We start from the raw sequence: 27,888 nt of genomic DNA on the forward strand, positions 1-27,888 counted from the left end.
GCATTGCGCTCACGTCAGCCATATTAGATTGTTGGGGACGATGGCAGGCAGAATTTATCGCTAAATTCTGTTCCCATCGTCGCTCTATTTGTTGACTTACGCACAGAGTATTGGTGCTGCATATTTTGGGTTTGTTTTGAGCAACTGAGGAATAACGTAGTACCTTGGAATTATCATCATGAGCTTCCTCTTGTAAGTTCCTCTGAGGTTTGTTATGGTTGATCAGCTGATTCTGAAGTAATGTTAGACGGAAAAGGCGTTATCATTAAAACCAATGTACACATTGTTCTCTTGTGGAATGAAACTTGTTTATAGTGAAGGAGGAGTCGAATGATAAAGATGCCTCAGTGACTGTGATGATGAAGGACTTGCTATACTTACAGGTAATTTACTGTAGACCTATTCGAGATTAGGAAAAAAAGTATTTTTCTTTGGTGGATAGGGAGGAGTGTAGAGCTTAGCAGGCTCTCATAGTTTGAAACAGTAACGCATGATATCAAAGATTATGGGTAGAATTTTATCCTATTAGGGGGAGGGGGACATCGAAATTTGTGTCAAAATGACATTCCTGTTTGGAAAGATGTGATTTGGAAGACTGGTTGAAACCCCAAATAAAAAGCTTTCTGGAGGCGTCAGGCGCTTTCAGGGGCTGCTGGGATGTAGGTAAGTCTAAAAAACGAGAGTAGTATATTTTGGGTCTGTAATATTAAATGATGAGTATACCTTGATTTGTTTCATGGAAAACAATTCTTGAAGTGAGGTAAACTTAGAACTTGAAATGATTAATTTGACATTTTTTAATTTCTATTTATAATTCTTGGGTATGTTCCAGGTTAGGCACATTGAAATAGCTTTGGAATGTGAACGTTTTATTTTGCAGTAGCACTGTGTGAAGAATAGAATAGGAATGGCCAGATCATGTTATGCTGCGTTTGGTTTTGGAGGGATGTTGTGTCATGCATTTTACCCAGCATTTCTTTAGAAAAAGTTTGTTGATAGTTTAGTTTAGGTCCATTATGCTGTGAGCCATAGATATTGGGTGAACTGTAGAAATCTAGCTATGTGTTGTTAGATATGGATAAATACCCATGTTCTACACGTCATCATTAGCTTTTGAATAAATGATTATGTTTTGTAGTACAAGTATAATATTTAGAGATTATAGTGAAAGTTGCAGAGAATGAATTTGTGTAAAATGTTTTATTGAATGACGATGATTAAGGTAGTTGTAGAGGATTATGTGTATCAGGGAAAAAAGAGGGCCTAACCAATGTAGAAGTAGGTAAAACACTTTAAAAGAATCAATTGAATCTAAGTACTATCCTTACTTTTTACTTATAGTAGTTGAAACAATAATAATAATATCAACTTTGCTTTTGGGAATTGCATTCTGTAACTGTAGTGCTTGCATTGTACTCTCATGGGCATGTCTAGCATATTTTGTTTAAAACATTGAATTGTAAGATAAAGTGTAACTGATTGGGAGGTTATGTGAGGTTTTCTTTGGTTCAGTTAGTTTTGTATGTATAATTTGATTTTACATTCATTACTCCTACATTCTCTTTGATTCACTATTATTACCGTATATGGTAGTATTCAGTGGGAAAGATAAGATAGCTCAGTTCTCTCTTGGTTTTATAATTGTAATCATTTTCCAAAGCTGTTTCTAATGTGGAACCAAAATAAACTTTACCATGTGAGTTTGTTTTGCAATAGTCGTGTACTGATTAGAAAATACAATAATTGGTGCAGAGCATGACAGAATATGTTTTGTTGAATGATAATTAATGCAGTAGTAGTATATCAAGGAAAATATGAGTGATATTTTATTAGGAAGAGGATGTCCTTCCATTATCAAAATCTTTCTGCTAGATCTGATGAATTCTTATAAATGTAAAATGTGAAAGTAAAGGATTTAAGAAAGTGGATTTTTCTGTAGTGCTTGTATTGGTAGCAATAATTTGATAGTGAGGAGGGTTATGAAAGGGGGAAATGCAGGATTACATGATAATCATGTAAAGTACACTTGAATGGAAGAAGATAATTCGCATGTGATAATTCTATAGAGGCATGTGAAGTCTACCAATGATTACTATTCCTTGTTATAGAGGAGACAATATTGATTAGGTTGCTACACACTTCATGATATACATGACTTAATTGGAGTGCTACAAACTTACAGAGTGAGTGTAGGTGTTTTCAAGACTGTGAGTAATTGACTGGCACCACTTTCATAAAAATACAGTAATTAAAATGCAATCAGAAGGGAAGCCTATGTGTTTTAAAGTAATTCGTTCTTGGCCATTTACTTTGGTAAATGACCCTCTTGTGGACAGCTGCCAGTAAACATACTCCTGGTAATTTGATCAGAGTTTGTAGAGCTCTATTCACATTGAAAATTGAGTTAGAAACTGATTAGAGCTGTAAAGATTCTGTCTACAGTACAGTCATTTTTGAAGGACTTTGTGTGAAGTGCATTGCCCAGGTATGGGGTAACATACCTTGGGAATGAGGAAAAAGTATACTGCCCATGTATTCCCTGCGTGTTGTAGAAAGGCGACTAAAAGGGGAGGTAGCGGGGGGGCTGGAAATCCTCCCCTCTCGTTTTTTAATTTTCCAAAAGAAGAAGCAGAGAAGGGGGCCAAGTGAGGATTTCCCTCAAAGGCTCAGTCCTCTGTTCTTAACGCTACCTTGCTAATGCGGGACATGGCGAATAGTATGAAAGAAAGATATATATATATATATATATATATATATATATATATATATATATATATATATATATATATTCTTTCTTTCTTTCTAACTATTCGCCATTTCCCGCATTAGCGAGGTAGCGTTAAGAACAGAGGACTGGGCCTTGAGGGAATACCCTCACCTGGCCCAATTCTCTGTTCCTTCTTTTGGAAAATTAAAAAAAAAAAAAACGAGAGGGGAGGATTTCCAGCCCCCCGCTCCCTCCCCTTTTAGTCGCCTTCTACGACACGCAGGGAATACGTGGGAAGTATTCTTTCTCCCCTATCCCCAGGGATAATATATATATATATATATATATATATATATATATATATATATATACATACATACATACATACATACATACATATATATATATATCCTCACCTGGCCCCCTTCTCTGTTCCTTCTTTTGGAAAATTAAGAAAAAAACGAGAGGGGAGGATTTCCAGCCCCCCGCTCCCTCCCCTTTTAGTCGCCTTCTACGACACGCAGGGAATACGTGGGAAGTATTCTTTCTCCCCTATCCCCAGGGATAATATATATATATATATATATATATATATATATATATATATATATATATATATATATATATATATATATACATACATACATACATACATACATATATATATATATCCTCACCTGGCCCCCTTCTCTGTTCCTTCTTTTGGAAAATTAAGAAAAAAACGAGTGGAGGATTTCCAGCCACCTGCTCCCTCCCCTTTTAGTCGCCTTCTATGACACACAGGGAATACGTGGGAAGTATTCTTTCTCCCCTGTCCCCTGGGATATATATATGTCTGTGTGTGTGTAATTGAATTTGAATAGTAATGTCATTTAATGATTAAGGGTCACAGGGCTCACCCACCCAGTGTATCTCCCTGGCACTCCTTCCTTTGCCATGGATTACACATTATCTTTAGGGCTTTCTCACAGCTTTTTTATTTGTTTAAACATATCATTTGCTTTTACATTTTTTCTCTCATAGATAATGATGACCCCCCCCAGCTCTATCGTGACCCCCTTCCTCCCTCTCTTGCTGGGCCACTGCGTGTTAGATTTAGCTCTTTAACGTTGCCATTATGATAGCCCACCTTTTGTCCATATCCTTTACTTTTTCATGTACTTCTTTTTCATTTCCTGTTTATAATGAGAAACAAGATCTGAAGATTTTTTCCCAAAATCATGAGCAGCTTTCTGCAGTTTACCTGGCATATAAACTTTTCATTTTACATTTATTCTGAATTGGTTTTATCTCATTCTTCCTTAAAGAACACTCTTAGTGCACAATCACAACAGCAATTTCCTTTTGCTGAATATACCAGTGCATCATTAAAGAAATTACCTCAGAATAGTAGTACAGTCTACTTTCCTCTATATTGATGTTGGAGTGTATTGAATGGATGCGATAGGTCATGGCAGGTGGCACAGACCCTACTTATCTATATGATTTTATGATAATTATTTTAGATGTGGTTCCCTTCTACATATGGCTAAATACATTACACGCTTTATGTTTTTACTAGACCTGATTTCACACATCCTTTATATATTATTTGTGTTATGTACTTGTGAATATTTTTTGTATCTTACATATTATATTCATACTTACATTTCAATTGCACAAAACCTTATATAATAAATAAATGAAAAATAACTTTATTTCCATAAAAAATATAAACAGTAATACTTGAGAAATTGCCTCATGTATTGGAAAAAACGAGTGCAATAGTCCAAATGGAAATCTGGCTTCCGACTAGGATGATGCTGTTACAGCTTTAATGATTTATGAGTGACTGTGATGAATGATATTTTTTCCAGCTGTGTGGGTAAGATGTGGAATCGTATATCAGCTGGGAATTCAATTGAGGCCATGAAGATTTAAAGCCACAAATGTGGCTTGGCTCACTACCAAGTATGGCCACATGTTTGGCATGGTGTATTGTATTGTCTGACTACAGATGTAGGCTTAGCACATTGAGGGGGTTACTAGTTAAGGAAAGAGATTGGAAATGAGTAATTAGAGGACATGTTCAGGTGAAGGAATTATTTACTGAGCATAAAGCAGGAAGATCCTTGAGAAAATGCATCAAGACATAACTTATGAGAGAATGTGGTTCTGAAGGAAAAAGAGCTACAGTTAATGAATATTACGAAGAAAGTACTGAAAATTATTTTCATATTGATTATGCAGTGTTACCAGATAGGTTTTACCAGACTTTGCTTGCTTAACATAACACAAGTGGCAAGCTGATTTTGGGAAGACTGTATCATCATCACTTGACGAAAGAGCAGTCTCGTAAAAGAATATCTTGCTTCCAAGGAGTCCATCCTGTCCCAGCTACTGATTGTAGCACAACTGTGAAGCTGTAGAAGCCCCTGCATGATCATGAAAATAGTACCAGATGGGATGATAAATGTCATCCTTATGCAGGCAAAGGATCTTGTTCTTGAAATTTTTTTCAAATTCATGGAATATAATGTTGATGATTTTGTTATACTGATAAAAGTTTCCAGGGTTTTATGAAAGCTGGAATAGGATGTGTGCCACAAACAAGTGGGACATGGGAAAGGAAATATGGTAGATTGAGTGACAGATTTTTCACAACAGTTGCAGAACTAGTTGCTGTTCATGAGGTACTAAGAGATAGAAAAAGATGTGAACTCTGACAATGGAATGTTGATGAGTGAATCTAAAGGTGTCTTTGAAACTGAAAAAGAGAAGGGATGTTATCCTTACTAAGGATATTGGATTTAGGGTCAGGAAACGTTAAATTCTTTTGTATGTCTCCTTGTTGGATTAGTCGGGAATGAATTGGCTGTTGCTATTGTAAAATATGGGTGTAGGAAGACTGAAAGAGAATTTCATATACCAAATAATATTGCCAAAGAGATTAAGAGAGCAAGAAGTATGGGAAGAGAAGATATTTAAGAAAACACGAGTATAAAGTGATGTGATGGAATATTGTGTATGGATTTGCTGGATATATTGAATATGTAAACGACAAAGATGGGTTAAATTGAGGCAAGGATATGAAAGTAGATGGAAATATGAAATGAGTTGGAAAAGCTATCATGAAAAATGTAAGATGTGTTATGAAGAGGAAAAGGGTTCACTTGAACATCGTATTCAAGAATGTAATACTCTCCACATTTAGAAAATGGGAGTTAATATGGGAGATAATGCTAATAGATTAATAGAAAATGATTGAAATTTGGAAATCATGTACTGTGCCTACAGAAAACTTGTCTACCTCTCCAGACATTTTCAAAGGTGATGTCACACTTACATTTTAGTACTTTGTCATCTCTCCTTTGGCCTTGATTACCATCTGCAGATATCTGGGCATGGAGTTAACAAGGTTCCTAAAGTATTCTAGATCCATGTTTTGGATCCATTAGGTCTTGATCTCTTGAATAAGGCAAAGCACTGGTGAGATGTTGCAGGAAGCAGCTTCCTGATCGTATGCTCTGAGCTCCCAGTGTGCATAGATATCTCACATGTACCCTTATTTTCTTGCTTCCAAATGGAAGAGATATAGTGCCCAGAAGGGAAATTCCCAAAGTGAAATGGCAGCCAGGAAGGGTAAAGAAAGAACATCCTTCCCTTAATTAGGTAGCTTGAGGCACACTGAGGCAGGTTGTTGGTGCTCACGCTAATGGAAATGCTAGTCTCAGCGAGCAAATATACAATGATTTTACCCTGAGAGTGTCACGTGCTTTTACCCACAATAAACGTCAGTTGTATTTCGCCATTGAAAATATATGGGGAGTGTACTTCTTTTGTGGATACTGTAATTATGAACGTTATGTATTGAGAGCTTATGCTAGGCCTGTTGAAACTTTTAGTGCATAGTAATTCTGTAATGCAGGTACCTCACAGTTGTGTACTGGGTGTGATTTTCCTTGATAATATAAATTACAAACTTTTTTGGTAACAGACTTGGTATAACAGCCTTGGTCAGGTAAGTCTTAAAAATTAACTTTAAGTATGTAAATTATGGTTTGTATATTTTTAAGATCATGTTTATAGTTTGTTTTAGTATTCAGTTGGTATGGAAATTGGAGGTTTAAATGTTGTTTCTTGATAATATGCCTTTTTTTGTACTTGGGCTGGCTATTCAAAGTCAGATTACTAATATATCTTATGAGTCTAATAGGTTGCTATAAATGCCACACCTATCCATTGATCCATACTGAGAGGATTAGCTATGTTTATAAAGGAAAGGCAAGTGTATTAGTAAACATTCAGTTGGTTGGGAATGTGGAAGAACTTATCTGGACTGGTATACCCTAGGAAGGAAAGGGCAAGAGCAAATCATGGTCACAAGTTCCTTATGAACTTGATTAGATATATTGATTGGATATCTATTCCAATCTTCCTTTTCATTGCTTTAGATGATAAAGATATTGATGTGCGTTTATGTCTTCCTCATGCATCACTGTCTTTTCAGAGCCCAAAATACTCATCAGTTTTGATTTTTCACAATTATTTAGTAAACTCATGGAAGGAAAACATCATTTAACATTCTTTTAAACAAATTCAATTACTTTTGATATTAAGTACAATAATGTGCAGTTTTCTTTGAAACAGATATATGGTGGAAAAGTGTAGATAACTGTTGAAGTAGTGACTATGGTACAGAACAAGTAGTTTGAATATCAAAAACTGATTTGTTATAGGCATAAGTTCCTGTTAAAAAGTGCCATTTACAAATGATGGTAGTATGGATTATGGTGTTGCACTTATAAAGAATGACTTCACTGCATCTGTGTGCCATGTTTTTATGTTTGAATCAGTTGTCATTAGATTACACTAAGCAGTTTTGAAGATAAGAAGTAACAGGAGTAGCATGTAGAGATGTGGCAGCGTGTTTGGTTTGGATATACCACTGAACACGTGCTGTACACCATGGTTGGCTCAGATACTGCATGCTTAAGATGCCTTAGAATTTCAGGGGGTTGGTTGTTACTCTTTTTTGTGTTTGGTATTCCACAACAGTGACTATGCTCTAATGTACTCTTACTTTTCTTTGTTTGGGGATATGGTGGTGCACATCAGCATAATTGTTTTTAAAGCCATGGTACATGAATATTTTTGTTCTGAGACATGTATTGCCCCAAAAGCATATCTATTGAATTGATTATTTTGATTGCTGCTACATTTATTGGAAGACCTCAAAATGTAGTTATATGAAAGTGTTTGACCGTATTTTTTTCCATGTGGCCCCCTTCTCTGTTCCTTCCTTTGGAAAATTAAAAAAAAATGAGAGGGGAAGATTTCTCACTGATAGATGGATAGATAGATAGAGATGCTCTGTGGAAGGTATTATGAGTATATGGTGTGGGAGGCAAGTTGCTGGAAGCAGTGAAAAGTTTTTATCGAGGATGTAAGGCATGTGTACGAGTAGGAAGAGAGGAAAGTGATTGGTTCTCAGTGAATGACGGTTTGCAGCAGGGGTGCGTGATGTCTCCATGGTTGTTTTATTTGTTTATGAATGGGGTTATTAGGGAGGTGAATGCAAGAGTTTTGGAGAGAGGGGCAAGTCTGTTGTGGATGAGAGGGCTTGGAAAGTGAGTTGTTGTTCGCTGATGATACAGCACTGGTGGCTGATTTGGTTGGGAAACTGCAGAAGTTGGTGACTGAGTTTGGTAAAGTGTGTGAAAGAAGAAAGCTGAAAGTAAGTGTGAATAAGAGTAAGGTTATTAGGTACAGTAGGGTTGAGGGACAAGTCAATTGGGAGGCAAGTTTGAATGGAGAAAAACTGGAGGAAGTGAAGTGTTTTAGATATCTGGGAATGGATTTGGCAGCGGATGGAACCATGGAGGTGGAAGTGAGTTGCAGGATGGGGGAGGGGGTGAAAGTTCTGGGAGCGTTGAAAAATGTGTGGAAGGTGAGAACATTATCTTGGAAAGCAAAAATGGGTATGTTTGATGGAATACTGGTTCCAACAATGTTATATGGTTGCAAGGCATGGGCTATAGATAGGGTTGTGCGGAAGAGGGTGGATGTGTTGGAAATGAGATGTTTGAGGACAATATGTGGTTTGAGGTAGTTTGATCGAGTAAGTAATGAAAGGGTAAGAGAGATGTGTGGTAATAAAAAGAGTGTGGTTGAGAGAGCAGAAGATGGTGTTTTGAAGTGGTTTGGTCACATGGAGAGAATGAGTGAGGAAAGATTGACCAAGAGGATGTATGTGTCAGAGGTGGAGGGAACGAGGAGAAGTGGGAGACCAAATTGGAGGTGAAAGGATGGAGTGAAAAAGATTTTGAGCTATTGGGGCCTGAACATGCAGGAGGGTGAAAGACGTGTGCAAGGAATAGAGTGAATTGGAACAATGTAGTATACCGGGGTGGACGTGCTGTCACTGGATTGAACCAGGGCATGTGAAGCGTCTGGGGTAAACCATGGAAGGTTTTGTGGGGCCTGGATGTGGAAAGGGAGCCTTGGTTTCAGTGCATTATACATGATAGCTAGAGGCTGAATGTGAACGAATTTGGCCTTTGTTGTCTTTTCCTAGGGCTACCTCACGCGCATGCGGGGGGAGGGGGTTGTCATTTCATGGGTGGCGGGGTGGCGATGGGAATGAATAAAGGCAGCAAGTATGAATTTTGTACATGTGTATATATGTGTATGTCTGTGTATGTATATATATGTATATGTTGAAATGTATAGGTATGTATATGTGCATGTGTGGACGTGTATGTATATACATATGTATGTGGGTGGGTTGGGCCATTCTTTCGCCTGTTTCCTTGCGCTGCTTCACTAACTCAGGAGACAGTGACAAAGTATAATAGAATGAAATGTATGTATTTGGACAGAAGGTTATGTATTGATGTAATGATGGATTAAAGATTTATGGTAAAGAGCTGGAAATCAAGGATTGTATATGGGAAAATGCCCCTGATAATGTTGGAGTCTTTTCAAAAAACTTACTAAAGAGATAAGATTATATCTTTTCTACCAAGAAGGGTACATATAGAAAGAAGCAGAGAAGGCTAAAGAGGTGTAGGATTGACTGACCCTCTTCATAAAAGATAACCTTGTTTCACCAAATATTGGGGATTTGCTCATTCAGACAATTCAAAATAGGAAGAGTAGCTGTAGGGAAGAAGTGCATGGTGTTAATATTTTATAATCCTAGAAAGAATTGCAATGATCCAGAACAAATGTACAGTGATGACAATGAGGGAATGATCAGTACAAATAGGTGATTTCAATTCAGTAATTCCACAAACGAAGGAAGTCTGGGTGGATTGTTTGTAACTGGACTGCTAGAAACCATTTGATATTTTACCACATGGGAGGCTGGTTAAGAAGCTGGACCACCTGGTAGGTTAAGGAAGGAAAGCTGCTGCAATGGATGCATGATTACCTCAGTAGAAGGGAACAGATGATGCATGTTTGAGGAGCATTCTTCAAATGGGTCAAGGTAACCAGTAGACTGCTACCGGGTTCTATTTTGGGACTATTACTTTTTTGATTTATGTAAATGACTTGCCTGAAGTTATGGACTCCTACCTGAATATGTTTCCAAATTATGCAAATAGGGAAAGTGAAAAGCAAAGATGCTTTCATTAACTTTAAGGGATGCCTAAAAAGAGCGTTTCCAAAATGGGTCGAGGTCTTTAATGGAGTGCCACTGGGTTTAGTTCTGATACCATTACTCTTTTTGGTGTATGTAAAAGGCTTGTCTGAATATTTACGCTGATGATGCAAAGGTCATGAGGAAGTTTGAAGTGTGGAGGATTGCATACCTTGCAAAGGGATCAGGACAGACTTCAAAGTTGGTATAATTCATGTTTGATGAAGTTCAGCATGAATAAATGTGATGTATAATACACATCTGTTCTAGTGGACCTCTGTTTATTGGAATTTGGCTTTTAATGGACCATTTGGATCCCACTGGACTATGATTGGGACGTTATGACAATTTCTATAAAAGTCTATTGCATCACAGCCTTTAGCATGAGATGTAACCTAATAGTTTGTTAGTTCCTGATGTTATTCCAGGATGCAAGGTATCAGAAGAACATGTGATGACCTGTTGCATATCACTTTGGTGCATATTTTTTCTGTTTTACTGACGAACAATGTTCTCATTGCACACATGCACATAGTTTTCACAGATTTACAGTAATTTAATGGTGTAGTATTGTCTTCTGTGCCTTTTTAAGGAGAAAGATAATTTGAGTATAGATTATGATACAAAACAAGATGAAGCTTAGTAACTGCCAGCCAGTTTGAGATAAGCGCCCACTTGGTCTACACAAAATATCCAGGTGTCTGAGTTCTAATGCTATTGCAGTGTTTTTTGTGATACAAAAGCCCCGTCTTTTATATGAAGTCATGGCAGATAAGAGTGATATCAGTGTTGTATTTGCTTAGTGTTCCAGGAAATACCTCAGCATTGCTGAGAAGCTGAAAATGATTGAGCACCATGAGAGTAAGTAGATTAGCCTGCACTTAATTCATGCTCTGTTTCTGACAAGGAGGTGATTCAGGCAACCAAAGGTGCCTTAAAGCTGTTTCCCTCTGATTCAGAGTAGTCTTTGCTATTCGCTGAACATCTCCAACCTCAGAGGAATAAGTTGGGTTTCCATTACACTTTATAGAATTTGATATTCCAATATTCCTTGGATCACAGTGAAAGGTGGCCTGGACATAATTATCTTCAAGCAGAAAACAAGCTTTAGGAATCCATGTGTGAGAAAGGTTTGGAAGTGGACATTTTTCCTCACCTATTACATTAGTCCCTCCTTAGGAGAATGGTTGAGACCAACTTTATGCTAGGATATATTCAAGTTCATGGATAAGGAAATATTCAACGAGCTCTTCACATCTTGCAGAAGGCCAAAACTAGAATTAGCTTCTGTTGGGTCACTGCACTCAAAGAAGCATGGAGCTGATATATGAATTCCAGAGGAGGGCAACAGTTCCAGAGTTACAGGGAAAGACTTGAGACCTCAAATTTGCCCACAATGGAAGAGAGAAGAGTTTGGGGTGACCTAATCACAATGGGAAAGATTTTAGATAAGATTTGTGACATTGACAGTGAATAGTTATTTGAGAGATATTGGGATGAAACGACCTGAGGCCATAACATGAAATTAAGCAAAAAAGGTGTCAGGAATTACTTTTATTGCATAAGAGTGGTTGATGAATTCAGTAAGCCGACTGAAGATGCCAATAATGCAGGTGACATATAGGAATTTACGGCGCATGATAGTAAAGAATGTTAAAGAGATGGGGCCATGTGACTAAAATTCCTTCCTTGTACAATACAAATAGGTGATTACATATGCCCACCCTTCCTGCTTTAACAAGGTAGCATCAGGAACTAAGCTTTCAGGGAAATTTCTCTCTCTCTCTCTCTCTCTCTCTCTCTCTCTCTCTCTCTCTCTCTCTCTCTCTCTCTCTCTCTCTCTCTCTCTCTCTCATTACTCCTAACAAATGGAATGTTTCAAGAAACATTGAGAATTCCTGTGTGTTTCCAATGTACAAATCTAAAATTTCATGAAGGTAACACATGGACAGAAAAAATATTCATTGTGTCTTTCTAAAACTTTAAAATATGTAAATGAAATGGAACAAAATGCTTTACATAGGGTTTTTACCTAAATTATCTATGGAATTATTCCTGACTTTATGTTACATTACTTCAGTGTGAAAAGAAATGGAGTAAGGATTTTAAACATTACCTTTGTGTGCAAAATTTCCTAGATGCTAAGCATGCCTCAAATGTTAGATTCCCAGGGCCACCACATTGGGCTATGTTAGTTGAAGCTAGGTTGTGGCTGAGGATAGTTGTGGTGCTTTAGAGCTGCCAATGCAGTGTTTTTGAGATGTTCTTTCTCTGGGGAATTACACATAAACTCAACCGGCGGGGAAATAGGAAGATTATAGTAACCATAACTCCAATTGGGTCAGAAAAGTAAGTTGTTGATTATTTTTTTAGTATCAGTATTATGTCTTTTTTTATAGTACAAGATTTCTCAGCAATTGTTTCAGATAGTTTCAATGAAATTATAATGATTTCCTTAGAAAATAAGCATCTGGAACATTATTATTCTTTGATTATGTTGTATATTGTAGTGGCAGTGATTGTTGTCATCATAATATTATGCATGTGTGTATATTTACTTCCTGCACCATCCACATTCACTGGTGGGGATCACAGGTCATAAAGTGTTGTGATGTGTATGCATCTGTATGCAGCAAGTTCATGGCAATTAAGTAGTAAGTGATCAGTGTCTTCTTTATGATAGTTACATCATTGGCCTGAAGGGTTCTGGAATATATTAAAGCAGTGTTTGTTGTGATGGTTGATATCCAGAGCATAAGTGGGAGAGTGTGAAATGTGTATCTGGGGATAGTGGTTTCTAATGGGTTTACGTGTGGTGGGATGGAGTTTAAGACTGAGTTTGTAGATAGGTTGTTAGTGCTTGTCCAGTAATTTCATAATGTATTTGTTTTGTCACTTATATTTGTTATATTTGTTGGGGTTTGGGGTTAGGGTGATCTGTGAGTAGAGGCTACTGAAATATGAGGCAGGGATAAGCTTTTGATATCTTATCTAGGGGCTGTTGGTTAGTTATAGTATGGTTTGGGTATGAGGCATTTAGTGCTGTTGCATAGAATTGAGCACCATGCATGTTGGGGTGGAATCATATTGGGAGGCGTTTTGTTACATTGTGAAGATGTTGATTGTTTGTGGTTGCAAGGCAGCCAGTAATTGTTATGAGAGCACAATTCTGTGTGGTTTGCAGCTTTGTCATATTATCTTTTGAGAGGGTAGAGGACCAGGCAGGTGAGGCATAGTCTAAAGTGGAGCAGATGAAGTGTTTGTATAGGATGTTGAGGGATTATTTTTCCTAGTCCATATTTGGTGCCAATTAAGTGTTCTGAGGGCATTTAATATGTGTGTTGATTTTGTGTTGGTATTATTGGTGTAAGTAGTGAATGTCATGTGTGTTATATGTGCCTAGAATGGTTGTTGTTTATTTCCACTCAAGATTACTGGGGGTTGTGTGCTGGATTCATGCCTTGAGTGAGGTTTAAAGAGTGCTTTCAGACTTCTTTAGAGATGCAGATATTCTTTTGTGGATGGGCCATTGTTCATGAGTTGTATAAAGTGGTGTTGCACTTTTGATGAAGCCACTGTGATGTCGAGGAGCTGTGATATTTTTGTGCGGTCTTGATATGAAAAGATTTTCATGTCGAGGTTTCTTTGAGGTAATTTGAGGTCTTGCTGGAAGAGATTGAAAAGAATTGCATCATGGGGAATTCATTGTAGAGTTTAAGTGTTTTAGAGGTGAAGCATATATCATTGACCCTAGCATGGTGGGTGGCTATGAAATTGGCCATCCACTTTTTTTCATTGTTGTGGAGGGTAGTTTTTAGAATTTTTTGTGCGATTATGTGTCAGAAGACAGTGTAAAATGGTTTGTTGATATCTGTTGTCACTAGTAGTGTGTGTTGGTTGGATCTGACTAGGATGTCATGTGGTCTTGAGTGTGTAGTGTGGTAGTAGAGTGTTTAGGTCTGAAGCCTTTGCTGTGTGGGTGAGAATGGGATTTTTTTTTATTGTTTTAGATAATTCTTTCACAGAGTTTGGATACTTAAGATAGAATTGCTATAGGTTGATAGGAGGAAGGGGATTTTGGTCATTTGGAAGATTTTAGTGTTGGTAGTATGTTCGGAGGTTTCCAGGTGTTAACTATTTTGTTGTGTATTCAGGTATAGTTGAAGATATCCGTAAGTGCTGGGATTGCAGTGGGCCATAGTGCTTTATGTGAAAATTCGATATGTTATCAGGGACTGTGACAGGAGAGTTCTTTAAGGTTTTAAATGTTTTGCTTCCATCAGTAGGAGTAAAGGGTGGGTGGGCAGTTATTTTTAAATGGATTTTGTGTAGTTTTTTCGTCAACCTCTGCTTCCTCATTTTCTGTGTGTCCAGACTACTTCAGTACATCTTGTTCTGCTGTCACAACCATGCTCTTATTACAATACCTCTCTCTTACCCTACCTTTATTAATTTGATCAACCCTATTTGCACCACATATTGTCCTCAGACATTTCATTTCCAACACATCTACCTTCCTCCATGCCTCACATCCATAAAACACATTTAGGACTTCTATACCTTCAGACATATCCATTTTCACTCTCCTACGTAATGACCTTTCTTTCCAAACACACCTCAAAGCTCCCAGAACCTTTTCTCCTCCCCCTCCTTGACTTTCCTTTAATTCCATGGATCCTTTCACTGCCATACTTATGATTATGTAATATCGTATCAAGAATTATATAATAGATAAAGTAGATAAACTTTGGAATATTTTATAAAAAAATCATATGTGGTCTGTTGTTAACATCCTTCCAAAACTGGAATATTTTATAAAAAAGATTCACATTGGTCAGCTGTTGTTGACTTCCTTTCCCAAAACCATTTTGTTTTATTGATTTCTGCATGGATAGTTTTTTGAATGTGGAAATGCTTCATGCTTGCAAATTTTCTAGAATTTACTACTTCTGTTAGTTGAAGTTGATATTCATATACACCTCAAGGTCCTTTATTCATCATTATGTTGTTCACCTCAGAGTCCTTTATTCATTATTATGTTACTCCCATTCATATGATTAAAGAGTAATTATTAATTTTGCTTTAATTGTACTTGTCGATTATGTTCTTTGGTTGAGGGAACATGGGTTTGTTGGGTGTAATGAACAGCTATGTGTGCAATGTATTGACACAAATATATACACAAATACACTTGTCACCTTGCCAGGTGTTGACTATTTGTGCCTCTTGCTTTCCTGGTTGAAAGGCTGATAATTTTAGAATAGTCTGGTGTGTTAATGCATTTGATTGTTTACATTTTCCTTCACATACAGTATAATATCCAGTGAAGTGCTTTCTTTTTTTGATATGTGGAACTGATTTGTAAATATATGATGATAGGAATGTTGTTTTTCAGTCAGAACAGAGGACAGAGCCTTAGAGGAAAAAATCCTCACTTGGACCCCCTCTCTGCTTCTTTTGTAAAAGCAAAACAGGAGGGGATGATTTCCAGCCCCCTTCTCCCACCCTCTTTTAGTCACCTTCTACATCACAAAGGGAATATGTGGGCTGTATTCTTTCTCCCTTATCCCCAGGGATGTTATTGCTGTGGAATTTATGAAAAAAGGGGATAACTGTGTTTTTGACTGATTGGGGAGGATATTTGATGTATGTATGGTTTATGGTGAAGTGCCTGAGGATCGGCGGAATTCATGCATAGTGCCATTGTACAAAGGCAAAGGGGATAAAGGTGAGTGTTCAAATTACAGAGGTATAAGTTTGTTGAGTATTCCTGGGAAATTATATGGAAGGGTATTGATTGAGAGGGTCAGGGCATGTACACAGCATCAGACTGGGGAAGAGCAGTGTGGTTTCAGAAGTGGTAGAGAATGTGTGGATCAGGTATTTGCTTTGAAGAATGTATGTGAGAAATACTTAGAAAAACAGATGGATTTGTATGTAGTATTTATGGATCTGGAGAAGGCATATGATAGAATTGATAGAGTGCTGTGTGGAAGGTATTAAGAATATATGGTGAGGGAGGTAAGTTGCTAGAAGCAGTGAAAAGTTTTTATCAAGGATGTAAGGCATGTGTATGAGTAGGAAGAAAGGAAAGTGATTGGTTCTCAGTGAATGTCGGTCTGCAGGAGGGATGTGTGATGTCTCCATGGTTGTTTAATTTGTTTATGGATGGGGTTGTTAGGGAGGTGAATGCAAGTGTTTTGGAGAGAGGGGCAAGTATGCCGTCTGTTGTGGATGAGAGGGCTCAGGAAGTGAGTCGTCGTTCGCTGATGATACAGTGCTGGTGGCCGATTCGTGTGAGAAACTGCGGAAGTTGGTGACTGAGTTTGGTAAAGTGCGTGAAAGAAGAAAGCTGAGAGTAAATATGAATAAGAGCAAGGTTATTAGGTTCAGTAGGGTTGAGGGACAAGTCAATTGGGAGGTAAGTTTGAATAGAGAAAAACTGTAGGAAAAGAAGTGTTTTAGATATCTGGGAGTGGATTTGGCAGTGGATGGAACCATGGAAGTGGAAGTGAGTCACAGGATGGGGGAGGGGGCGAAGGTTCTGGGAGCGTTGAAGAATGTGTGGAAGGCGGTTTGCAGTGCTCAGGACAGCCTGCCATGTTCACTAAATAGGACCAAAGCTAGAGAAGGTCTGTGAGATTGTGTGTTTGTCTTTTTTGGGTGAGTGCAGAGACCTGGGAAATAGTGATCAGTGTCTTCCGTGTAGAGGTTGTCACCGGCAATGACTACACCCCTTTAGATACAATTTGAAAGAATGAAAAAGTGTACTACTTACAGCTTAACCAGAACCCAGACACTATCTCCGACCACATGTTTGAATGTTTTAGATATGTTTGTAGTCACTAATTTTGAAGTACAGGTTTATTCAGATTTGAAATGATATTTCCAATAATATTTTTTGCTGATGTATGGATACTTCTGCTTTACAGTGGAAGCCGAGCAAGCAAAACATTCAAGCCAAAGAAGCACATTCCTGAAGGTACTCACCAGTATGACTTAATGAAACATGCAGCTGCCACTCTTGGCTCTGGGAACCTACGTGCAGCAGTGATGCTACCAGAAGGAGAGGATCTCAATGAATGGGTGGCAGTTAACAGTAAGTTTTGGAAATGAGCTTTGGAGGGATATCATTAATGCTATCATTAATGCTTTCATGCATGTGTGTGTGTGTGTGTGTGTGTGTGTTTGTTGGGGGAGACAGGTGTAAGCCCTCATGGTTTGCGAAGGTGGATGAGGTACGTACAGCTAGAGATCTGCTGCATATAAACGTTCAATATGCAGTGTCTCAAATAACCTTGCCTGCCTCTCATATGTTTTTGTAGGTGATATGTGGCTAAGGTTTTTTTTTTATGCAAACATATGAAGCTCTCAGAGTGAAATTGTCATACATCTGGTTGCTAAGACTAGTGTTTCCAACTCTGTGAGTCCTAACAATCTGCTTTAGTGTGCCTCAGGCTATCTTTAGTAGGATATTATTTTTTACTCTTCCTGGCTGCCACTTCATTTTGGGAATTTTGCTTCTAGTCACTTTATATTTTCCATCTGTGCTTCAAGATGGTTGGCTGTTACCTTTCTTAGGAGGAGAACACCCAGATTCTCACTTGGAAGCAAGAAAATGAGGGTACACATGAGATTTTTAGGCATACTGGGTGATCAGGTGGCTACTTATCAGTGCTCCTGGCCTCCTTGACAATGTCGTCCCTTCCTGAAAACATGTTCTTGGTTGCTCAAAGAAGACAGCTAGATCTTCATATAATCTCCTTAGATGAGAAGTATGAAGTAACAGTAGATGAGAAGTATTGAAGCAGCCCAGCATATCAGCTGCTGAACTCAAGAAAAGTCAACCAAAACTTAATGGAAACATCTCTCAAAGAATCTGCATTTCAGCTGCTGAACTCAAGAAAAGCCAACCAAAACTTCTATAAAACATCTCTCAAAGAATCCCTCCTGCAAGCCAGCTGCCATCCCTTGCTTATGAAAGAAATGAATTGCAAAAAAGACTTGCATTTGTAAAGTACAAGGGCTATAGTGAGCAACAGAGGAGTAATGTGATGTTTTCTGATGACATTTCCTACAAGTATGAGCAGTTGAGGCATGAGAGAGGGGAGGCTGGAGATCGACAAGAGGTATGACTCTCATTTCACAGTAAAGAATGTGAAACATCAAGATAGTGTGATAATCTGGGTTGCTTTAGTGGTGCTTTGGGTAGGGAAGGGATGTACTTCTTACCTAAAAACACTACAATGAATGGAAAGCTGTACATTAATGTGCTAGAGAACCATCTGCTTCCTTTTTATGAGGTTCATGTGTGTGATCACTTTATGCAGGGTAGTGCCCCTTGCCATAAGGCTGGAAAGGTGATGACTTAGTTGTCTGAGAAAAGTATTGAATTGCTGGAGTGACTTAGGAACTCCCCAAACCTTTACCCAATGTAGAATTGCTGAAACCAGATGAGAAAGTCAATCTTGCTTCTTGCACCACCTCATCAGTGCCTCAAATCATTCAGATTAAAACTATATGGACTCAAAACATGGTTCTAGAACACTTCAGGAGCCTTTAAACATTTGCGGACACTGTAATTTTTAGTCTGATTTTTTTATGTACAGTAGGGTTGAGGGTCAAGTCAATTGGGAGGTGAGTTTGAATGGAGAAAAACTGGAGGAAGTGAAGTGTTTTAGATATCTGGGAGTGGATCTGGCAGCGGATGGAACCATGGAAGCGGAAGTGGATCATAGGGTGGGGGAGGGGGCGAAAATTCTGGGGGCCTTGAAGAATGTGTGGAAGTCGAGAACATTATCTCGGAAAGCAAAAATGAGTATGTTTGAAGGAATAGTGGTTCCAACAATGTTGTATGGTTGCGAGGCGTGGGCTATGGATAGAGTTGTGCGCAGGAGGATGGATGTGCTGGAAATGAGATGTTTGAGGACAATGTGTGGTGTGAGGTGGTTTGATCGAGTGAGTAACGTAAGGGTAAGAGAGATGTGTGGAAATAAAAAGAGCGTGGTTGAGAGAGCAGAAGAGGGTGTTTTGAAGTGGTTTGGGCACATGGAGAGAATGAGTGAGGAAAGATTGACCAAGAGGATATATGTGTCGGAGGTGGAGGGAACGAGGAGAAGAGGGAGACCAAATTGGAGGTGGAAAGATGGAGTGAAAAAGATTTTGTGTGATCGGGGCCTGAACATGCAGGAGGGTGAAAGGAGGGCAAGGAATAGAGTGAATTGGAGCGATGTGGTATACCGGGGTTGACGTGCTGTCAGTGGATTGAATCAAGGCATGTGAAGCGTCTGGGGTAAACCATGGAAAGCTGTGTAGGTATTTATATTTGCGTGTGTGGACGTATGTATATACATGTGTAGGGGGGGGGGTTGGGCCATTTCTTTCGTCTGTTTCCTTGCGCTACCTCGCAAACGTGGGAGACAGCGACAAAGTATAATAGAAAAAATAATAATATAATAATTTTAAAGTTGTATTTGTTTGGAAATGATTGCCCTTTGACACTATGTAAACCTGCATAATCATTACAGCAAGTTTGATGAGGTGCTCTCTTCAGCTAGTGTATAGCTGTTTATGATGAATTATCAGTTTGTGGTGTTGGTTTTGTTACTATATTTTTTCTCATGTATTTGTTCATAATTAGAGGGATTTGATTGTTCTTTCTTCTTTAGAATGGGGTCTACCAGTGCTTGTTTCCACGAAAAAGATAATTTTTTTTTTTTTTCTTTAGCATTCCTGCCTGTGACACATTCACAGGCTGCCCAGGGTCAAGCACTTAGGTTTGAATCCTGGTTGTGCAGTTGGTCCATGCTGTATCCAGCTGTTCATCCTCTCATAGTGGTTGGTCAATGAAATGTGGATCTTACTTATGCTAGGGTATATAGAGTGAATTTGAATGAAGCAGCATACTGGGGTCGACATGCTGTCATTGGACTGAATCAGGACATATGAAATGTCCAGGGTAAACCATGGGCCTGGATGTGGATAGGGAGCCATGGTATCAGTGCATTACACATGACAGCTAGAGAATGAGTGTGAGCAGATGTGGCCTTTTTTCCTCTGTTTCCTGGCGCTTCCTTGCTGACAAGGGATGGTGATGCTGTCTCCTGTGGGGTGGGGTAGCACCAGGAGTGGATGAAGGCAAGCAAGTATGAATATGTACATGTGTATAAATGTATATGTATATGTATTTATATATGTTGATGGGTATATGTATGTATATGTACTTCTATATGCATGTATGTATATATATGTTTTTATAAATGAGTGGATGACCTGGGTCTTTTTTCATGTTTCCTGGCTCTACCTTGCTAATGCGGGAAATGGCGATCAAGTATAATCATTTAAAAAGTATATATAGTTTTAACAATGTTACATGGTTGTGAGACATGGGTGATAGGGTTGTGCGGAGGAGGGTGGATGTGTTGGAAATGAGATGTTTAAGGACAATATGTGATGTGAGGTGGTTTGATCAAGTAAGTAATGAAAGGGTAAGAGAGATGTGTGGTAATAAAAAGAGTGTGGTCGAGAGAGCAGAAGAGGGTGTTTTGAAATGGTTTGGTCACATGGAGAGAATGAGTGAGGAAAGATTGACAAAGAGCATATATGTGTCAGAGGCGGAGGGAACAAGGAGAAGTGGGAGACCAAATTGGAGGTGGAAAGATAGAGTGAAAAAGATTTTGAGTGATCGGGGCTTGAACATGCAGGAAGGTGAAAGGCGTGCAAGGAATAGAGTGAATTGGAATGATGTGGTATACCAGGGTGGACGTGCTGTCAGTGGATTGAACCAGGGCATGTGAAGCGTCTAGGGTAATCTATGGAAAGTTTTGTGGGGCCTGGATGTGGAAAGGGAGCTGTGGTTTCAGTGCATTATACATGACAGCTAGAGACTGAGTGTGAACGAATGTGGCCTTTGTTGTCTTTTCCTAGTGCTAACTCGTGCACATGCGGGCGGAGGGGGTTGTCATTTCATGTGTGGTGGGGTGGCGACGAGAATGAATAAGGGCAGACAGTATGAATTATGTACATGTGTATATATGTATATGTCTGTGTGTGTATATATATGTATACGTTGAGATGTATAGGTATGTATATGTGCTGTGTGTGGACGTGTATGTATATACATGTGTCTGAGTACCTCACCCTACTTGATGGAAAGAATGATGATAGCACGCAAACCAATCTTTTTTTATTCGCTGATTATGCATACTGTGCTCCTGTGAAAGAAATGACTAAGGTGAATATAAAAGACACCTCTTCAACTTCTTAAGTACAGATCTCCCCTAAGTCAGATAAGCTTCCAGTGGACTCCATAATGAAGATCACTTGATGCAATTGCAGCTGACTCTCTATAGTTTTCTTCTTATGTATGTATTAACAGTTAAGATGAGATGGCCATTGGGCCATCATAGTTCAAATACAGGATATTTTTTAGAAAGAGAGATCTCGTCTTTTTTGTATTAATAAAAATTTTCCATTCTTATTTCAGCTGTAGATTTCTTCAATCAGATAAACATGCTATATGGAACAATAACAGAAATGTGCACAGAAGAATCCTGTCCAGTAATGTCTGCAGGTCCTAAATATGAATATCATTGGGCTGATGGTCAGACTGTCAAAAAGCCCATAAAGTGTTCAGCTCCTAAATATATTGACTATTTGATGACATGGGTACAGGATCAGCTGGATGATGAGGCACTTTTCCCCTCCAAGATTGGTGAGTTTTTCAGGATGTTAAGAATACATATGAATGTTTTGTTTTGATGCAGGAAAGATATACATGCACATAGGTAACGTAATCACAGTATGTGTAGCAATATTTACTTAAGGCTTGCTCATCATTGCCTATTTCAGCAAGGTAGGACCAGGAATAGACAGAACTAATTTCTTTGGTCAGATTTTTGTTTTCATTAAAGTTCTTAATTTCTGCCCATTTGCATGTCCTTTAGATCCACTTTTATCCTATCATTTTGCTTATTCTGGTGTCAAAAGCAAAGGCCCTTACTGGGTTTTCTTTTACTTTTCTGTTTGTCTAATATAAATATTATATTAGAGCAATGTGGAGAATTGGAGCAATGTGCTGTCAGTGGACTGAACCAGGGCACATGAAGCAGCACAGAAACCTGTGTGGTGCCTGGCTGTGGTTATGTGAATTACACATGACAGCTAAAGAGTAGATATAAGAGAATGAGCCCTTTCCTTTGTCTTTTTGTGGCACTACCTTGCTCACACGAGAAAGAGCAACTAAGTATAAAAAAAAATTCTCATGGGAGATTGTTTTTTCAGTAGATAGTTTTTTCAGGATGCCTTCTAGAAGTGTCATGATATAGCACAAGATATGTACCAGTAAAGTTTGCATAGTATTGAATGGTAAAATGTCATCCATTTCCATCAAACGGAAAGGCAGGTAGACATTAAAAAGTAGATAAATTCATGGTAAGTATAAGTTGTTCTTTTGGAAAGATAAAAGTAGTTTTTACCATTTGCTTGAATAAGATTAGTCATAACTTTGTGGAAGAGTGGTTTGGCAGCCCTTAGTGGAGTAGGAAACACAAAATAATGAGATGGGAGCAGCCATACTGTGTAGAAACTCCCAGTCCCCGTACTACTTTTATTGCATTTTGCTCACACTTTATTAATAAGTCTTCTCTGGTGATGTCCTACTGGATTTTTGCAAGGTAAGTCATCCTGAGACTTGCATAATAATGACTGACAGTTTTGTTTATATTTGGTTGTTTTAGGAATGACTAATATTCAGTGCAGTGTCCTGGACACAGAAGCAGACTGATGCTTAGTGCAGCCTTCTGGGCTCAGAAGCAGTTACTGACGTCTATTGCAGCCTTTTGTATTTGGAAGTAATAGTGTGTCAGTTGCCATTTTGTCAGTAATCAGTTCTCCCAGATGTCAGTGTTTTATTCCATCTTGCCTTCTTTACAGGTGTACCTTTTCCAAGAAACTTTCAAAGTAATGCCAAGACAATACTGAAGCGACTCTTTCGTGTATATGCGCACATCTATCATCAACACTTTTCTGAAGTGGTACAGTTAGGGGAGGAGGCACACCTCAATACCTCCTTTAAGCACTTCATATTTTTTGTCCAGGTAAGGTGTCCCTTGTCTTTTATTGAATTTTCTTTTAGGAGTGGAAGATGGAGAAATTGGTTTATCATTAAGATGTATTCAATAATTCTGTCCCTTTTCTTACATTGATTTGTCTTTTAGGAAAGGAAAAAGGAGTAACTGGTTTATAACCAAGATGTAGGTAGTAGCTGGTAGATAGTCATCGACTAGGGAGGTATATTACTGGTACTACCTGCCTGGGTATTGGGAGACTTAATAATGGCTGCGAAGTGAGCCAGCATTTAACTGGTAGTCAAGTTACACTCCATTGACCCAATAGCTGTCTTTTCTTTCTGTCTCATCCTCATGTGGACTGCTGATATTCTGTCCATAAATATACAAAATCTCCTTGTCACACATAAGACTTGACAACACTTAACACACACATCCCATTCTTCAGAACTCTAGGTTTTTCTGTGGTGAATGCTATGCGCCAGCCCTGCTTTTTGGCAAAATGGTTGGAGCAATACATAGAAGTAGTAGGGAGGAACATTTGGTAGATTTAGTAGGTAGGAGCATTAGGTGGAAGCAGTAAGTTGTAGCATTAGGCAGAAATATTAGGTATACACATTAGATAGTAGTTGGTAGGAACATTAGGTAGGAGTTTCCTTCTGCCAGTGGCCTGATAAGGGTAAGGCACTAAAGGCTCAGAAGCAGTGGAGTTCACTAGTTATGGAGACTGTATTGCCTAGACCACCATCTTGAGAGAGTTCCAGGTGGGAACTGGCATCAGAGATATAGATAGGTAGATAGGAAGCTAATTCAAGTCACTGACCCACATGTGCCTGATGCTTGCCTGCCTCAGAGTGGTGTATCACTTGCATATTTAAAGTCTATATTAATGACTTTCCTTGGAGACTTGGGTTCTTTATCTGTATGTACTTGCACTTGATAGTCATTTTCTAGACAGGATGGGTTTAAAATATTCTTTCAGTTTACATAGAATTGTGATAAAAAGAATGCAGCTGGACTGATGTGACACAAATTATGGTGGGCTGTACACTATTGGTGAATGTAAACCAAGATGTCAGCAGATATATATATTGGTTCCTTTTCTGTTTAATGGATTTTTTCAGTCTCTTTGAAATGACTCTTATATATGTTTATTTAAAGGGTATCTTTTTCATGCTTATTAAGCAAAAATCTGTTTAACAAGGCTCCATCAAAAGGGTTCTCTCTGTATATTCATATATATACATGCCTAGGCTTGACCAGGGTACTCCTGCTTGTGGTAACTTTGCACGTGAGGTCAAGGTTGCATCATTGTTACTGGATGAAAAGGAATAAATTCTCATCAAGGAACTGTCACTCCAAAGGAGTTTATCGTTTCCCTGCTCCTGGATATAGAGCAATCATGAAGCTGTAGGAGCCCCATATATAGGGTCATGAGGTTGTATGACAATGTAATAGTTTGTTCCCAACACCCTTACCCATGCCGTTGAGTATATTGTTGTATTTTCAGCATGTTATTGGTGACAGATGTGTATATCATCTAAAAGTGCATTGGCATCGAGTTGTAAATGACAGTGGTCACCCCCATGATATACCCTGGATATGGGCCCATAATAAGCTTCATATAAACAATTCACCAGATATAATTTGTTTACAATTGTAAATTTGTCTAAATTTTATCGTTAGATTAGTAAGCATCTCCCTCTCAGTCACTGTAGTGTTCTTGGGCCTCTGAAAAATTGCAGTAAACTGTTATACCAGATATATGGTAAATGAAGGATTTTTTGGCCAAAAATCTTGTCTTTGGTTATCTGATATTGCTTATAATTTTCTGCACCACGAAGTCAGCTTTAGTTTTCTTGGTTTTAAGGTTTAAGTTAGTCTTAACAATCCTTTGAAGACTCATTTGACTATGATATCAAGTAAACCACAAAATAACAAATTGAATTTTTGACGGTTGAAATTCAACCCCCGACATGATGTGCTAGTGCATCAAGCTAGACATGATCAGGACACAATGTGGACCAGTTTTTAGTTGACTGAATATGATTTGGAATGTTTCAGGGAATTTTTAAATTCTTTACAATCTCCAATGTTTCCATCCTTCTTATACTTAATGGCTTTAAGTTTTCCATCCATTACATATTGAGGCACTTCACTGATTTCCATATTTACAGTCTCGTGTCGAGTAATTTTATGTTCCCTTTGATATATATCTTCCTTTACTCCAGGTATAACTTGACACAGTTATCACCCAATTAAAATGAAATATATTTTTGTATGTGTTTCAGAAAAATCATTTATGCATGTTATTTTTGTAGAAAAATGATTCATATGTTATTTTCAGGAGTTTCAGTTGATAGAGCGGAAAGAACTCGCACCTCTGCAAGAGCTGATCGATAAACTGGCAGCCAAGGATCGATGATTCCAAATGTGGACGGCGTCCACCTTTCACAAAAGTGTGTGTATGTTTAGGGACAGAGAGGAAGGTATCTGTGTTACATCCTAGTTTGGGTATTCACAGACCAGGGAAAGTTCTCACGTTTTGATTATGTTCTCAGGGAAGAGGCTTGTGGATTTTGCCATGCATAATTTTGTTTTATCAAAGCAAAATATTGATTTGGCATAATGAACGAGCATAACCCATCATCATTCTTCAGACAAGAAAGGGCCAGTTCAAACTAATGAAGAAACACATTGCAGATTTTCCAAAATATGGTTTCAGGGAGCAGTAAAATCAATTTTGGGGACTTTACCCCCTTTTCAGGAAATGAAGAACTAATCATTGCATGTGAGGGTTGAAATTTTACTAATTTATTGTATATATGAAAAAATTTATGTTCAATATCTTATGAGGACAGACTTGTCTTATAAACTCTGGGCATAAACACTTGTGGAGATGCCTTACTTTTATGTGCTTTTCAAATCTGGTTGTTGTACTTACTAAGGCCAGAATGTTATTGTTTGCAATAAAATGCTCTTAGTTGTTATTCCTTTTGAAAAAAAGATAATGAAGTTATGAATGCTTGTAGACGAATCTTCCCTTGATTACAGAGCAGGTACTGTGTATAAGATAGATGGTTGTCAGTGGTTGCTTGAATGCAAGGGGAAGATACATTGACCTTAGCTGTTTGTATTTGGGGAGCAGTGAATGTCCTGAACATTCTGAAATGATCACTGTGGTTTCTGAGACAGACTACATGGAACAAAGTTATGAACATGTTTATGGAGGGTAGGTTAATAAAAAAGCTTAGCAGCTTTTTATTTGCCTATATATATTATAATCTTTGCCACAACCTGTAATTAAGGTCATGTTTTAACCTTAAAAATAGTTCTGCCTCCATGTGTCATTGGACTCTTAACCAGATTACATTATTCATTCCTCATCAGTTCTTTATCACATTTAGTTTTTCCATATTAATTTACCCTAAGCTGATTAATTCTTAGTTGTTCAACATTCTGTGATTTGTTCTTTTCTGTATATTTGTTGGAAGCTGTATGTGGTTGGATTTAAACTCTGGAATATTTTTTTAATTCATGAAAGTGGTTATCTCTCAAATCAGATGAGCTTTTAATACTTTTTATTATTGTATGATTCCACCATATCAGAGATAATTCCTTTATTGTAGTAGTATAAGAACATGTGAAATGTGTCTTAAATTTATGATTTAATATTTGTGTAGATTGTATAAGAACTTCAGTTCCAGAGCAATAGATCTTAGGAGACAGAAGTATTCATTTGTGATGGATTGCATATCTTGAGTGAACTGTAGTACAATCATATGTATAAGCATGTTTTGACAGAACTATATTAATATCATTGACGATTTTAAGCAGGTGCCTATGTTTTATCAACATTGAGTCCGCTGTTAGTTGGTAGTACTCAGCAGTCTTCCACAGAGGGACAAGTTTCCTTTTTTAGATTATTGAGTGGTGACACTGAAATTAGGCACATGATCATTAGATTTGGGAGGGAGACTTTTCAATATCCTTTATTAGCATTGTTGCATATTTATGTTTACACTGTCTCCTTATTTGTATTTTTTCTCATCTCATTGTTCACATTATGGCCATCTATTAACATAATTGCTTTCACACACAAGAAATTTTTTGTATTTTTTCTTAAAATTGATTTATATACATGTACTGTTATTAATGACCTTACTCAACCCATGTAAATGTAGGGAAATAAAATACACACCTTTTGCCCAGATGCACAAGTGACATTTTAGTGCACATTTTAGCACTAATTTCTGTGTCTGTTTAGGCTCTCCTTGGTATACTCGTTTAATGTTATCAATATACAAATTCTTGAAATATTGGTCTGCTTCATTACACTGTCAATGGCAAAGTGTGACTAATTACAGTACAGCTGTTGCATCCAAACATAAGCTGAATGAGGCATCAGTTTTGATAAATACCCACTGCTATTGCTGTAGTAACTGTTGATTAATTTTGGGTCAAAAAGTTATAGGTCAAATATGTATAAA

The 27,888-nt window shown here is 38.0% G+C and overlaps 1 protein-coding gene across 3 annotated transcripts; it reads left to right on the forward strand.

The window, feature by feature from the left end:
• mats (MOB kinase activator-like 1) lies at positions 1 to 27,717 on the forward strand. Of its 3 annotated transcripts, none has more exons than XM_071686467.1 (5): positions 1 to 192; positions 17,264 to 17,430; positions 21,817 to 22,044; positions 23,265 to 23,428; positions 25,746 to 27,717. In XM_071686467.1, exons 1-5 carry the CDS (start codon positions 179 to 181, stop codon positions 25,821 to 25,823), a joined length of 651 nt encoding a protein of 216 aa, XP_071542568.1. In that variant the 5' UTR covers positions 1 to 178; the 3' UTR covers positions 25,824 to 27,717. The 3 variants fall into 3 exon arrangements, with proteins under 3 accessions (XP_071542568.1, XP_071542569.1, XP_071542567.1); XM_071686468.1 differs by having other exon boundaries at positions 1 to 383; positions 25,746 to 27,538; XM_071686466.1 differs by lacking the exon at positions 1 to 192 and adding an exon at positions 12,530 to 12,680 and having other exon boundaries at positions 25,746 to 27,538.
• Positions 27,718 to 27,888: the final 171 nt, after the last annotated feature.

Source organism: Panulirus ornatus, chromosome 42, assembly GCF_036320965.1.
Source record: "Panulirus ornatus isolate Po-2019 chromosome 42, ASM3632096v1, whole genome shotgun sequence".
NCBI lineage: Eukaryota > Metazoa > Arthropoda > Malacostraca > Decapoda > Palinuridae > Panulirus > Panulirus ornatus.

Excerpts from the sequence above, each read along its gene's own strand:
- mats (XM_071686466.1), top strand. The coding sequence starts at position 12,592 with ATGTTCTTTCTCTGGGGAATTACACATAAACTCAACCGGCGGGGAAAT. Across the intron at positions 22,045-23,264 it reads ACTTTTCCCCTCCAAGATTG|GTGTACCTTTTCCAAGAAAC; the intron begins GTGAGTTTTTCA and ends CCTTCTTTACAG. Across the intron at positions 23,429-25,745 it reads ACTTCATATTTTTTGTCCAG|GAGTTTCAGTTGATAGAGCG; the intron begins GTAAGGTGTCCC and ends TGTTATTTTCAG.